Raw genomic sequence first — 15677 nt, 5'->3', positions numbered from 1 at the left:
GGGGGGAAGGTAACGGTTTAATTCAGAGGGGGTAGCTGAGGCTGCGGCGTGGATACCGTGCAGGAAAAATGTGGAATCTTCGTGACGACAAGACCATAGCTGGCAACTCGTAAGGTTTATCCCGTATTCTTGTACAGGGAAATTAGCGTTTCAGGTCCACACGGCGTACAGCTGTTTCAATACGGGCAACAACAAAATATGTCTTCTTTGGTTCTTTCGATAAAGTCACGTAGAATGAGAACAAAACAATAAAATAAAACAATAAAATTATCACGACGTTTCGGCCACAACACAAGTGACGACAGAGCTACAGAGCTACAGTCCCGACAGGTTTGTTCCTTTCACCTGAAGAAGGCCACTTGTGTTGTGGCCGAAACGTCGTGAGAATTTAATTGTTTTATTTTATTGTTTTGTTCCATTCTACGTGACTTTGCCGAAAGAACCAAAGAAGATGAATCCTTGCAGTCACGAAAGCTTTAAATCGAAACAAAATATGTGTCTATTTGTTTGTGTTTCTCCCTTGTGGTGGGACTTTGTAGGATGAACGTTGAGATTTAGAAGAGTACGGGGTGACCAATAAGGTCTGAAATGGTCCGTAATAAGTTATGCCCAAGTAATTAAAACGATTGAAATACCGTACATTGCAGGAGTAACTTATAAACTAGCCAAATGTTTGGAAAAACAAAACATCCGAGTCAGATTTGGCATAGTACATAAAATACAGAAATTAATATCTGGTACAAAAGATGTATTACCGAAGCTTTCAACAAAAGGTGTGTATAGGATCAACTGCACTTGTGGCAAATGCTATGTTGGGCAAACAGAACGAATAATCAGCACGAGACTAAAAGAAGATCAAATAAATATTAAATTCTCCCAAATACAACTATCAGCAGTAGCAGAACACGCGTGCCAACAAGGGCACTCAATTTATTTTGATAATGTCGAAGTTCTGTGCAAAACTAGCTACTACTGGCTAAGACTAATTAGAGAATCTATCGAAATTGAAATAAATAAATGTTTTTTTAACCGTTCGGATAAATACCGACTTAGTGTTGCGTGGAAGCGAATCATCAAATAATTATAATACATTGTTTAAATTCCTGCCTATACAGGCCACCATACATCAATCGCGATTACCGTTGTTGCGGCTATTTTAATACACATAATGGACAGGAAAGACAAGATCAAAGGGCTCGGACAATGCACATACATAATGTACGTTGACTCATTATTCCTCCACCACATCTACGCCTCTATATAAGGAACAAAACAGGTGGACTTCTCCACAAATCTGGCTGTCGCCTGATGAAGCTAGTTGTAATTACTGGCGAAACGTCGTACTCAGATTGTAAATGTTGTGGCTTGGCTCTCCAACACACCGGTGTGCTGTACTCGTAACGAATTGGCCACGTTCTGTTTACGTGACAACCATTACTAATTGCATCGAATAATGTGTGCGAGAGTTGATTTTGTTGTTGTTTTTTTATTCTTCCGTGTTTGTGTTACCGTATTTATACTATGTAGGAACCTCCTGGCTACACCAGCCCACAGGGGATTATTGTGTCCGTCCGTTGTGCATACAAAAATGGGAGGGGTGGGGCTGGGTGGGGAGGGTGGGGAGGGCCTGGGTGGGGAGGGTGGGGCTGGGTGGGGGGTGGGAGGGGTGGGGCTGGGTGGGGAGGGGAGGGTGGGGAGGGGCTGGGTGGGGAGGGGAGGGTGGGGAGGGTGAGGAGGGGCTGGGTGGGGAGGGTGGAGCTGGGTGGGGGGTGGGAAGGGTGGGGCTGGGTGGGGAGGGGCTGGTCACCCCGTGGTGCCCTTATAAAACTCAACGTTTAACCTACTCACGCCGGCTTGTGCCCGCCCTCACAGTCGGGCATATTGTGCGGAATACACCACGTGGTGCCGCCGTTGACCCTGGCCATTGACCGAGCAACCCAACGTTCCTACCAGCTCCTTCCGCAGGAATGTGTTTTTTTTTCAGATTTCGCAAACACCACGTCACCATTGTAGTCAAAGTAGCGCCTTCCAGTGGCTTTGGAAGGGATCGCGTGTTTCCACGACAGCGTATAAATACAGGGTGCTTCAAAAACATGTTCACACTTCGGAGAATTTGCAACATTACCACGAGAAATGTGCTGCTGCCTCCGAGCTCTGGAGACCACCCGGAGACGATTCCAGGCACGTGTTGACAATGATGGCGAACAAGTGGAGACTTTTTGACCTTTTTGAAGCAAATTTCGATTTAAAGCTTTCGTGACTGCAAGGATTCATCTTCTTTGGTTCAATCGGTAAAGTCAAGTAGAATGAGAATAAAATAATAAAATAAAACAATACCATTCTCACGACGTTTAGGCCACTTGTGTTGTGGCCGAAACGTCGTGAGAATGTTATTGTTTTATTTTATTATTTTATTCTCACTTTTTGAAGCAATTAACACACATTTGTTATCATGTTGCAGTACTTTTTTTCATTAAAAACGATAGTCCCATATAAGTGTTAAATACATTTTGAAGGACCCTGTACTGTATATTTCTGTCGTCGATTATTCCACAGTACTCTACGGACACAAAATAGTGTATTAGGTGATGCAGCTGCGTCTTCAATTAACGCTGCTGAAACATGTGACACACGCAGAAAGGACCGCGCGGTTGATGGGATTGCAATTGATTTATTTATTGTAATTTTCACAGTAATTGATAACAGTGAGAGAAAAATCATAAAAATACACGTTTTTGGGTTAAATAGCTTATATTTATAAATGTGTCGTAACCCTCCACCACCCGACACGGCCAATCAGTAAAAAAGTGTCATGTTTTTTTAAATTGTTTTTTTGTTGTAACGTTCTGACCCCGTATCCCTTACTGGACATTTGTTGGGGGGAAAACAAAGCTTTATGGCTCATCGGATTTCTCCAGTATCTATATAAATAAATAAAGACCTTAATCCGCGTATCTCAAAAACCGCTCGGGCTCTTCCCGACAAGGTGGGAAGCTGTCGATGTCTCAACACGGAGATCACGTGACGTGATGACGTGATGAGGGTTCTTCTGCCTTTGTAGTGAGGGTTGTAAGTTGACGCCGAGGAGGGGGGAGGAGGCGCCCCCCCCACCCCCATGTCGAGTGACGTCACCCGCTTATGATTATTAATGTGGGGGGTGCACCATGCCAAGTGACGTCACCCGCTTATGATTATTAATGTGGGGGGGGGTGCTCCATGCCGAGTGACGTCACCCGCTTATGATTATTAATGTGGGGGGGTCATCCATGTGGAGTGACGTCACCCGTGCATGATTATTAATGTGTGGGGGGGGGGTGCTCCATGTGGAGTGACGTCACCCGCGCATGATTATGAATGTGTGTGTGGGGGGGGGTGCTCCATGTGGAGTGACGTCACCCGCACATGATTATTAATGACGGGGGTCCATGTGGAGGACCCCACCTGTTCATGATTATTAACGAGGGGGGCTGTTCGACGTGGAGTGCCGTCACGTGCCCATGATTATTAATGAGGGGGGGGGGTTCATCCTTGTGGAGTGACGTCACCTGCTTATGATTATTTATGTGTGTGTGGGGGGTGCTCCATGCGGAGTGACGTCACCCGCGCATGATTATTAATGAGGGGGTGTTAATCCACGTGGAGTGACGTCACCCGTGCATGATTATTAATGAGGGGGGCTGGCCAAGGTGGAGTGACGTCACACGCGTTACACACAGACATTCTTAGCTCATGATATTAGTAAAAACTTATATTGGCCGGGTTCGATCAACCCTCCCCCACCACACTCAGCGTTGAACGAATCGTCTCGGACGCCTTGCCTGTCACGTGACCGGCGGGGGTGGCCCCACCCCTTGGCCCCCACCCCCACTGATCACGTGACCGCGAGTCCTCCACCTGATCCCGAAGGCCGCCTCTCAGCAGCCCACAGCGCGAGGGGGAATTTGTTTTTATTTCTTTATTCCTTAACAAATACTTACAACAAAACGCTCCTCAACCAACCCACCCCAACCCCGAACGAAGAGAGTCAGGTAGCCAGGGGTGTTTCTCAACAACCCACGACAAACAAAAAGTCGCGAGGTTTCGGCTCTGGGCTGATCGCGCCGGCAAGAGGCGGAACGGCCCGGGGCGCGAGACGGAGCGACCAAGCGGAGCAGAATTCCCTTCGACTACGACTACAGCAGCAGCAGCACTACTAAGGTTGTTATTATTATTAACGAGTCCTGTTCGCATTGTCAGCGGGCGTTGTTTTATAATTCTTAAGACGAGTCAAGCCACAGCGACCCGTTCGCCGTCCCGTGAGCGGTAATTTAATTTGCGTCGTTCGTGTACAGTGTTACAGTGCAGGATACGCGTTCCTTATTGTTGTTAACATTTGGGTTGTTCCGAATTGTTTGGTGGGTTCCTCATCGATCGGCGTCTTGCTCTCGTCTTCCTTCGCTATCCTATCGGGGGAGGTGGGGTGGGGGGTATGATTACTAATTATTAACTATCGGTGTCGGTTAATCAATAAGCCTCCGCGTTTGTTACAATGTTAAGAGTGTAATAAGTCCTGTTCCTGCTTATGACTCGTAATGTCTACCGATCACCATCATGTAGTAGTGTACACTGCGCAAGGAGACTAGGTTCGTGTTGGTCGTTAATAAATGTTAGCGGTCGTCATTGGCACGCATCCATCTGCGTTATTGTCACATGCCACTACAACTGTGTATAAAGTGTAATTCCTAATTCATAGTATTCATCGTTATTTGTAATTATCATAGGCTATGGTACTCTAGTCCTGTTCCACCCTTAGAGTACGTATTTGTATTATTGAACATTAAACCTAGATCATCGGAGTGTATACAGCAGAATTATTCGTATGTCCTTGCTAAATATGATTAGGGTTATTATTGTCATAGTGTACATTACAGTACAACAGTCCTGATTCCCTGTTTAATTATAATTGCGAATCGTTAGTATCGTTATGCGTCTTTGAAAGCTCCCCTCATTTTCATACCCTAGACTCCTAGAGCAACGCCGACCTTGTTAATTTCTTATTAGCGTTAATGACTACGTGACAAACCTTACTGGCTGTGTCGTGTTGTGGAGGGCTGCGACACATTTATACTTACGCGATCTAACACAAAACATCTTTATCATGCAACATATTGGTCGCGAAAGCATCCTACGTTTAAACCTTAATTGTTATGTACAGTTTTTCGTATTCGTCGTTCTAATCACCACCATCATCATCTAGAGTACTGTACATATATGTTGCTCTTTAATCATTATGCCTTCCGAATCACCACCACCTTCAATCCAAGTCGCATTCATCTATACAACTCCATTTTCTTCACTCAAGAGTGCATCTACATAAAAAAAACTCAACACAATCGACAATAACACTTAAAATAGATAACAAGAAATAACAATCACCGTTTCGGGCATGGCCCTTCACAGTAGTATACAACACCGGAGTGGCCTGCGTCTTATATTAGCATCGCCATCTTCACGCTCTTTCTGTAGCTTCATCATCGTCATAGGCCGAGTCGAGTACTTCGCCTTCACCCGCAGTGGGGTCGCATCGCTGTCACGTCTCTGGTTGGTTTTGTTTGTACTCTCAGCTCCGTCCCCTCCTCTCTCTCCTTACCCCTCTTCTCCCGCAGATCACCATGTCGGGCAAAGACCGTATCGACGTCTTCCCTTCCCGCATGTGAGTACTTGAGCTGCCTTTAGCATTCCACTGCTGATTGAGGGCCTCCCCAATGCCGCGCGGGTCACGGGGTTTATTTGACCATACTTCACCGCGCTGGTCAGTGCGGGTCGATGAAGACGCTGAGCATAGACCCGGGCGCATAGGATCTTAGTACAGTACGACAATTTATTTTTGCTGCACTGACATCTTCAGCCCACGACGTGGGGTGGTGGTGATGACGATGTTAAGGTTATTCGTTGGTGATTGTGGTATTGGTGGTTTTGTGATGATTGTGCGATGGTGATGTGTTGGTGATTGTGGTAGCGGTGAGTTTGTGATGGTGATAATGGTAGTGTGATGATGTGATTGTGCTGGTGGTTATGATCGTGTGATGGTAGAAAAGTGTTGTAGATGTAATCAGGAACATGAGGCTGTTATCGGCGGGATGTGTGCAGGACGGAGGAAGATGGGGAAAACAAGTTGAAGGTTTAGAACTGACCGTGGTAATAAAGCGTATATGTAGCCAGAGGAGGTTGTGATGGGCAGGGACTCGTGGGCAGCATGGAGGGAGTACCCAGAGGTCAGGTGGTGAGGATGATAGTCTCATGGTGTTGTGGTGGTTGATAATGCCATGGTGCTTTGGCGATGGTCGTGGTGGTAGAGTTGAAGCACATCACTTTGATGGGTCCATGTGCATGGCACTCATCACTCTACACCTCATCGTGAATTTCCACACTTCATTGCATCACAGTAGTTCCAAAGTTGTTAAACGCTCGTGAAAAATTGTGGCGTGGAGCAGTGGCACAGTGGTTATTGCATTTCCCGATGAGTCTGAAAATGGGGGTTACAGAAGATGGTTGTCTCTGTTGTCTGTGTGTCGTCTTGAACGTCGGGCGGATCATTGTGCGTGACGCTAACTCGGGGTGGTCGTCTGTGTTGACGCTAACTTCGGGTCGTTCTGTGTGTTGGATGCCTGGGCCTCCCTTCGGTCAACTCTGCCTCAAATGAGTACCTGGTACGATGCCTAAATATTGCCACTTGGGAGACAAAGGCGTGGTGCTGGCCACCCCACCCTCTCTTGTGCCGTGCTGGCCTTCATAGGTGCTCGCTAACATCACTTTCCTCAACAGTCTCTGTGAAGGCTACACGGGGGAATCTTTGTGTTTGATGCAGGGCTCAGACGATCATGAAGGCGCGTCTGAAGGGAGCTCAGACGGGGCGCAGCCTGCTGAAGAAGAAGGCCGACGCGCTGTCCATGCGCTTCCGACAGATCCTCAAGAAGATCATCGACGTGAGAGAGCGCACGTCATACGCGGAAACACGCTATGCCACGACACACCACCCTATGCAGCACCACGCCACCTTGCACCATACCATGCCCTACAGTGACACACTGTCACACCACATCACACCACACCTCGCCACATGATGACATGATAACGTGACATGCCATACTATGTTACATCATGCCACACCATGTTACATCATGCCACATCATGCGACCAGTGCCTCTGTACACAATGTCACGCCGTACCATGCTACGCCATACAATGTAGCACTACACCACAAACCATGTCCACACTGCGCTACCCACATCACATCGTGAAACGCAATTCCACAGGACGCCACATAGTTCCATGCACCGTGCCACATTGTGCCATAACAAACCATGCAAGGCATGCAGTGCAACACCAAGCTTCTTCACCCTGCCACACCATACAAAAGAAAATGCCACAAGGTCCACTGTAATCCCAAGCCAAACCATGCCACTCGTTGCACCATTCGCTTAAAAAAAAAACCCAGGTAAATTTAACAAATAAACTGGTGAAAATTCACCACTCGCGTGCTTATCGCTAAAGTAACCCAAACGACGATAAACCGGCGAATGTGGTTGTGCTTAATTTGGAGCAGGTTTTGTACGTCTGGGCTGCTCAACCTCCCAGTGGTTGCAATCTAACCTGAGTGAGCAAGTGCTCTCTTTATGTAATCAACAACTTTGCACGAACAGCTGATCAGCGCCAATGTGGGTGAGGGGCAGGTGCTATTTGCAGGTTGTGCTTCTTGTGAGCATTGAGTCTTCCAGGAATGCCATGAAAACAATCGCAGCGTCCTAAAGCTCGTGATAAAATAATGATCCACATACGCTGCTGGGTGAAAGCCTGCACGCGCTGTAATGGCGTTGGTGGTTGTTTGACCATACTCGATTGTGCTGGTCCATGTGGGTTTGTGAAGGTGGGGGGAGTACAGCCCCGAAGGAAGCAATTGATTTTGTTGCAATGCCATCTGATAGTAACCACGGAGCCCCAACAAACTCGATGACAACTTGTTTGTGCATGGTGATCACACAGCCAAGCACCGTCCAGGCTGAATTCTGCTTAGCTTCAAAGATTGGACGAGATTTGGTGTACTCCGGGTGATTTGGTCATAGGAACATGTATGTATGTATCATGATAATGAATAGAGGATATTTGGGCTGGAAGGGTGAATGGTTGACCTTTCAGCCACCAGGTATTCAAAGTCATTTTTTTTCTCCCCCGAATGAAAATGGCACAACACCAACAGCCTTGCACCGGTTTGGTGATCTTTATCACTCGGGCTTGGTTGCAAATTACCACAGTGTTCAATGCTTGCCCAGATGTTGTACTACAGACGAAACATTAACTCCAAGGGGCTCATTTGAAAAGTTATAAAAAAAACATTTCTCAACACGGTAATGTGTATTATGTTCTGTCTGTAAACGAATGGGGTGACCTGAGTTCGATTTCCACTCGCAACCAATAACAGTGGCGAATGAACTAATTCTGGGTTTCCTCTAGGTCGACTCAGCCTTAAATTAGTAACTAGTGCGGTGTAAATATCAGCCCTGGGGAGACAAATGCGTCCACCCTCTTCCTCGTGTAACCATGCCAGCTTTTATAGGTGCTCTCTAACAGCACTTACCCCAACAGCAGGGCCAGATTATCCTAGTAGCAAAAGTAGCACATGCTAAGGGCCCTGCACTTTCAAGGGCCCCGTGCTAAATACTTTCAAGCTATCAATTCCGGTTCAGTGATTCTGCACTTGCTCTATTACTATAGTACGATACCGCCTTCAACTTTTATGAACGACTGGGTTAGTGGTCGTATTATCTGGCCGTATAGCAAATGAAAAAATGCAATTACTTTACGCAAATTACACAATTTATCCGTTTTAATCTTTACGTGTTTTTTAAATTTATTTAGGGGCGCCTTTATAACAACGTATGCTACAGGCCCCGCACTAGCTTGATCCGGCACTGCCCAACAGTCTGTTAAAGGCTATACGCGGGTATACGTGGGTATTTGTCTTTGTTTACACCAGACCAAGATGCTGATGGGTGACGTCATGAGGGAGGCTGCCTTCTCTTTGGCTGAGGCCAAATTCACTGCTGGTGACTTCAGGTAAGGGACCGCAGATATTTTCTGGAGTGGGAGATATCAGTAGGGGGGTGTCAGAAGCGGATTGTTTTGCCCGACACTTAAAACGTTTTGCTCTGCAGCCATCCGATATTTTGCCACGATTCAGGGTCGCGATTCGATTGCACAATAAATCAACATATTTTCCGTCTCGTTTGTATTATTTTTCTTAGTATTAACATTGTATTGCTGTTGCTACTGGTTATCGCTGTATTTATTGTATTGTGTTAGATGTTTTGTATTGCTGTATAACCGTCTGATGCAGGTCTCATTTCAATCGACAGCCGACTCTACATTCGTACTTTTAAGTTGAAAGAAACTCGAGTTGGCCGAGAGAAGTTGTGTTTCCATAATTTGCCGAGATACTTGAGTCATCAAGTGAGTAGGGCAGTTGTTTGTACTCAAGTTACGTGGCTCAGGGAAGCACGGTGCTTAATCAATATTTTTTTGTTAAATAATGTCCAAGTGAGATCAGAATATAACTGTAACTGTGGATCCAAGTCATCTGTATTAATCTTGTGTAATCCCTCCCCCTTCTTAACATGTACACACACGCACTCATGCATGCACACACGTACTTGTACACACATACGCACATGCACCTACACTCATGCACATGTGCACGCGCACCCATGTACACAGCACGACCGTAATCCAGAACGTGAACCGGGCGCAGGTGAAGGTGAAAGCCAAGAAGGATAACGTGGCAGGTATGAGCAACGATAATGCTCAGTTATCCGTGTTTCGATTGTTCAGGTTGTGGATTAATCGTGCTTGTGAGGAAAAAGAATATAGAAACTAAATATAGTATTGCATGCTCATTCATTCTCGTTGACATGCTCCGATCAGCTATTAAACTGTTCTCGACTCGGGACTTTAAGAAACGGTTTTAAAAGCATAATTTGGGAATACTGCCGTTGGCAGTGGTGCAAAAACATCAGTAACAAAATACTCCCGAAACATTCGTCAATGTGACGACCTTAAAACGAAAAAGTATAGACATAATAGGTGATGTTTTGGGCAATGGGCCTTCTACACGGCACAAATAGAGGCCAGAGAACAGTTTTTATTCCAGCATAAAAAAAAACAGATGAGGTATTCTCCATCTTCACCCCCCATTCTACATATGTAAAATATAAATATGTCTTATAACCTAATTGACGTAAATGTTTGATTATCCGTGATGTTTTATCTGAACCGTTGCTCCCTCCCCCCCCCCCCCCCCATTACTCTGGATAATCAAGAGTTTACTGTATCCAGGGCTTTATTGCAGCTTTGACGGTATAAAAATAAATATGCAGTTTCTAATACTCACAATATTCCATGGATATAAATTATTACAATTGAGGGAGAATTTGTTAGTTTAACGATTCTTGATTTGTGACAATCCTTTTGTAAGGGGGCGAATCTTTACATCTATTAATACTGGTGTTAATTGGTATTTAAACCAAGACTGGGACTCACTTGGGTTAACTTGGCCTAAAATGAGTGGTTGCTGATGCAGTAGAGTGATTGGCTCCCAATCTCGAATTGTGTCAGCTCTGAGCTGAGTCACTAAGAAGGGGTGAATTGTTACGCAGCTCATTGTTCTTCTTTGGTTCTTTCGGTAAAGTAACGTAGAATGAGAATAAAATAATAAATTGTTAAAATAAAATAACACAATAAAATTCTCACGACGTTTCGGCCACAACGCAAGCGGCCTTCATCAGGTGAAGGGACGAGACTGTCTGGAGGACAGCGCTGGAGCGAACCAGCTCATTGTTACTTGTCTAAGAGTTCATATATATGTCACTTATGTATTCAAAACCCAGGCTGTCGGCAGTGCCAGCTCTGTGCTCTGTCACAATCTTTGCGATCTCTGAGCCACCCAGCTGCCTCGTTTTCATGGCTAGCACCACCCTCTGCATGTGGGCCTGGCTGGACGCGTGTTGCTCGTTGTCTCTGTGTGATTGTCTGTGTCCTGACCTCTGTGACCCCCAGGTGTGACCCTGCCTGTGTTCGAGCACTACAGCGAGGGGGGAGACAGTGAGTGGCTCAACCACGTCGCAAATGTGGCGCTCACACGTGCACACACCGCTCGGTGGCTCCTACTCCGACCGTTCGCCTACATATGTGGACTGCATTTTCTGTATCTTGCCGCTCTCTTCAGAAATCATGATGCGCGGCACCCACATGAATGATGCAATGCATTGTTATCCGTGAACGCCATATCCAAAATACTACTGCTCAATTCCTTGCCTGCATCTATAGCCTCGACCACGTAACTCCAATATAATCCCTGTTCAACTTTAATATCATACCCGCTCTCTTCCTCTTGATACTGACAAAAAAAGGTCCCATAGAGATCCCCAACAGACTCATCTCTGCCTACCTTTCCCCTCTCATCTCACTCTATTCTCATCTACGCACTCTCCTACCCCTCCCCTCTCTTCTCACTCTACTCCCACATACTGCCTCTCTCCTCTACTATTCATGTACACTCTACGCTCCAGCAACCAGGGCTTTCAGATGAAGCTCCGAGTTGCGCGGTGTTGCACTGTGAGGAGCCCCGTTGCTTGTGTGTGCTGTTCACTGACTTGGGTTGGGGGGGCGCTTTGCTCTCCGTGCGCAGGCTATGAGCTCACTGGGCTGGCACGGGGTGGGGAGCAGCTGGCCAAGCTGAAGAAAAACTACGGCAAGGCCGTGGAGCTGCTCATAGAGCTCGCCTCACTGCAGGTACAAGATGGAGATTCCCACTGTGTAGCTTTTATAAACTGTTAATACAAGTGCTGTTATACTGGTAGGAACGAAGTTGTAAACTGAGTGTACCAGCCTGCAATAGATTAATGTGTCCTTCCGTCCGTCCCCTTTAAGTGAAATCTCGTGCTGTTGGGTGTAAAATCAGCAATAGACAGCGCAGAGACTTGTCCTACCAGCCCACCCTGCAGGGACCTGTTTAAGGACGGCATGGCAAATGAGCACTTAGTGGGGTCAGTACTTAGATCATCTTTGTTCCAAACCCAGTATGAATGATGCTGATGTGATGTTTGTAATGTTATTGGCATCACACCTAGCACCAACGCAACACCAAATGCTACTCAATTCAGACTTAATTTTATGTTTATTTTGTTTAACGAGGTGATAACTCCAGAGTCCAGGTTCAGTCTAATTTGCAAGAGCAACCTTGGCCGTTAAGTGTGCTCGTAGGAGGGTGGTGATTGCAATGTATAGTTACATTTTGAGGAATTTGTCAAATTTGGATCCGAACGCCAGCACACAAATGGCCTACTGTTGCGATTGACATCAGGGGGATCTTTAATGCCCATGTTTATCACACTCGTAGTAATAATTACCAGGGCGACTGCTGGATTCAAACTGTAAACCTCCGGCATTCATTGGCGAATGCGCTGCCATTAGTACACGCCACCAGCTTGTTTCAAGGTGTCACATAAGATAATTTAAAATATCGGCTTTAAGGACCCTGGGAGACACCGATGCCTTGTCCGAGCCAGTGGACTACGACGGGCGACGACGGCGGCGAAAATAAAAACTTTGTTTTTCTTGGCAGACTTCGTTTGTCACACTGGACGAGGCCATCAAGATCACGAACCGGAGAGTGAACGCGATCGAGCACGGTGAGAGCTTCGTCGGCGAGGCTCTGGCTCTCACCGCCCAGCACGGCTGGGGGAACACACGTGCCCCACAAGCCAGAACGGGCCACGACACTTGGGTTTCCCCCGGCTCCCAGCCACATGAGGCCTAGCACTTACACAACAGCTCGCCATCCATCACTGCATGCACCTTAGTTGCACTAATCGGGTACTAGAGGGGCATATGTACAACCTGGCAGCAGTAATGTTTCTATTTTAGTCCGTTCGGTCACTTCTTGCAGTGACTTATGCGCATTTGTTGATGTGTACATTGCCAAAGGTATTTGGGGGTCTTTTTTAACCCTCTGAAAGGGAGATGTTCCCCACCTCTGCTGGAGGGAAGCAGATTGAGCACAAACACCTGAAGCTGCCATAAGTTGGGAGACTTTGGTAACTGACTGGGCAACTTAAGCCAAGGGTTTGGCATGGTTTTTAGGTGGTTAGGAACGTTTTTCTTCACACAAACAAGCTGTTTGCTCAACTTAAAGCTTTCGTGACTGCAGGAATTAATATTCTTAGGGTCTTTCGGTAAAGTCACGTAGATAGGTTGAACCTATATAGAATAAGCTATTTGCTATGTTTTAATTTACAATGTTGGGTAATAGCATGTAAGTGTTAAGTTATTCTTAATCGGTAAAATTCAGCAATTTTTTGAAATTTAGTGATCGTATTTTGGCATATCTGAAGCAATATTTTAATGCACATTCAAAAGTTAATGTAAAAAATCTCATTGACACTCAGTCTAGTTTCATTCGTATCGTAAAGTCAAAGTATTTTTTATTCGTGCCACTGATGACTCAGTAGTTATAGATTTGCATTCACAATGTCCAATTCTCTATTTTACTTCACATTGTCTTTAAGTTATGTTTGAGTCACACTGTCAAGGCAGCAGCAGCAGCACCAGAATTTAATCAGGCACCGAATAGGACTGATCAAAACACGATCCCCACGATCCTGGCAAACCTGCGGCTGCTGAACTTTACAGAGCAAGGTGGACGACTCGTGCTGTCTGTGTGCGTGCGCATCTGCTCCGCCCGCAGTGATCATCCCTCGAATTGAGCGCACGCTCGCCTACATCATCTCCGAGCTGGACGAGCGCGAGAGAGAGGAATTCTACCGGTGAGTTCACCCCCCCCCCCCTCTCTCCCTCAACGAAGGGTCGGCAAACCTGCGGCTCCGGAGCCGCATGCGGCTCTTTAAAGGACTGCTTCGTGACGTTATTTATTAAGGACCACCGTCCCGTATACACATGCATTGCGGCTCTTGAAATAGTTTTGCACAGTTTGAAAAAAAAAAGTCTCGTTATTTTGACTGCGAAACCCCTCTCCCCGCAATTTATCTACCTCCACTCACGCTATTGTATTCCTTCCCTCTTACCGCCCTTCTTTCCTCCCTCTATTCATCGTTCTCCCTCCTCCCCCGCGGTTGTCTCCGCTCCAGACTCAAGAAGATCCAGGAGAAGAAGAAAATCCTGAAGGCGAAGGAGGAGACGCTGAGGGAGGCGCGTCGCACAGCTGGCGAGCAGGAAGTCGCCAGCATGCTGGACGAGCAGAGGGACGAGGACCTCCTCTTCGACTGACGACATCCGCACCCACCCCCCCCGGCCCATGCCCCGCTACAAGCCCGCTGAGCCAGCACGTACGCGAGCCTGCCACACCTCCACTTCAGCGAACGCACACACGCACACACGCTTACGCGCACATCCAGTGCTGTCCAACACTTCCCAACTAAGCCTGAAAGGCTCAATGTATTTGTTCTGTCCGTCTGTAGCAGGGCCGATGGGGGGTGAAAGGGTTAATAACTCACGTAAAAAGATGATCCAATATAAATTTTAATGGAGCACAAAGGTGTTGCTTTTAAGAGACTCGGCCTAACAATTGTGTTGCTGTTAGAGACTTGCCCTCTAGAAAGCGACATATCATAGGTTGCCCGACTTGGCATTTCAACCCAGCACTAATGAGCCTTGTCGAGCAAGGCAATGTCATAGGTTGGCCCGTCTTATGAACGGGATATTTCTTTCATAATGTAGAGCAGATTTACATGTGAGCAAGCTGAACAAGCCGGGCCTGTAAGCGTCGACTAAAAATTATGACCTGTTCACACATGCACGCATACACAAAGTTATACACAAATCACACTCTCGTCACAACGCATTTTGGCCGAATATCTGTTCAGCATGCAGTGTGTGCTGCACAAAATACTGGGAAATCGTTCAACTTAAAAATAATTATAAGCCCTGAATATGCATGTTCAGTGTGGAATGGGCAAGGCATACTGATGGGGCGGGTGGCATTTTAAATAATTGCTTTTAACAGCAAGTGTGGATATTGTGTTTGGTCATTTCTTAGTCCTTGTTCCTCCAGATCGGGGTTGGTGAGGGAGGGGAGGAGGGTGGAAAGTTAACTTTACCGAAGGATAAAAATGAATCGATACCTTCAGCGGGATGTATGTGAACATACACCAATGACGCGCGTGTCTAAACAAGTATGAAGAGACTTTCGCAGTTGATTCCAGTGACTTGAGCACTAAAATTATATTGATTAGTGCGGCTAAGATACAGTAATGATGTTTGCCAGCCGTTTCATCGTGGGAGACCTCGTGTGGTTATGGAGCCGTTGGTTTTCAACCACTGCTCGATATGTGAGCAGTGGCATCACTTGCTACAAAAAAAAACAGGTTTCGTCGGTTTGCTTTGTCGAGTTCTGTGCCAGTCTAGTCTCGCCTTGTGATTGTACCGTGTTGATATTAGCAACAACAATATATAAACAATAAATTATGTTGCCTGACCCCCCCCTCCTACAGCCACGGTGTTGCACTTTGTTGAATGCCCTTGGCTGGAGACGAGAAACAGTACTTTTGTCCACCAAGTACAAACAGGTTGTCACAGGCTGCTGTTTTGGGGGCGACATCTTGGGAATTGGAGAGCAGTGCAGGGATAGA

At 46.4% G+C, this 15677-nt stretch overlaps 1 protein-coding gene across 1 annotated transcript; it reads left to right on the top strand.

Annotated features, from left to right (window-relative positions):
* Positions 1-3844: 3844 nt before the first annotated feature.
* ATP6V1D (ATPase H+ transporting V1 subunit D) lies at positions 3845-15533 on the top strand. The gene is made up of 10 exons (XM_032957969.2): positions 3845-4197; positions 5646-5692; positions 6848-6965; positions 9014-9093; positions 9751-9818; positions 11089-11133; positions 11720-11823; positions 12656-12722; positions 13778-13856; positions 14178-15533. Exons 2-10 carry the CDS (start codon positions 5652-5654, stop codon positions 14314-14316), a joined length of 741 nt encoding a protein of 246 aa, XP_032813860.2. The 5' UTR covers positions 3845-4197; positions 5646-5651; the 3' UTR covers positions 14317-15533.
* The last annotated feature ends 144 nt before the right edge of the window (positions 15534-15677 follow it).

The sequence above is a fragment of the Petromyzon marinus genome, chromosome 21, assembly GCF_048934315.1.
Source record: "Petromyzon marinus isolate PM22_M1 ecotype Great Lakes invasive population chromosome 21, UKy_Petmar_22M1.pri1.0, whole genome shotgun sequence".
NCBI lineage: Eukaryota > Metazoa > Chordata > Hyperoartia > Petromyzontiformes > Petromyzontidae > Petromyzon > Petromyzon marinus.
This window is presented reverse-complemented; position numbering and strand designations above follow the sequence as displayed.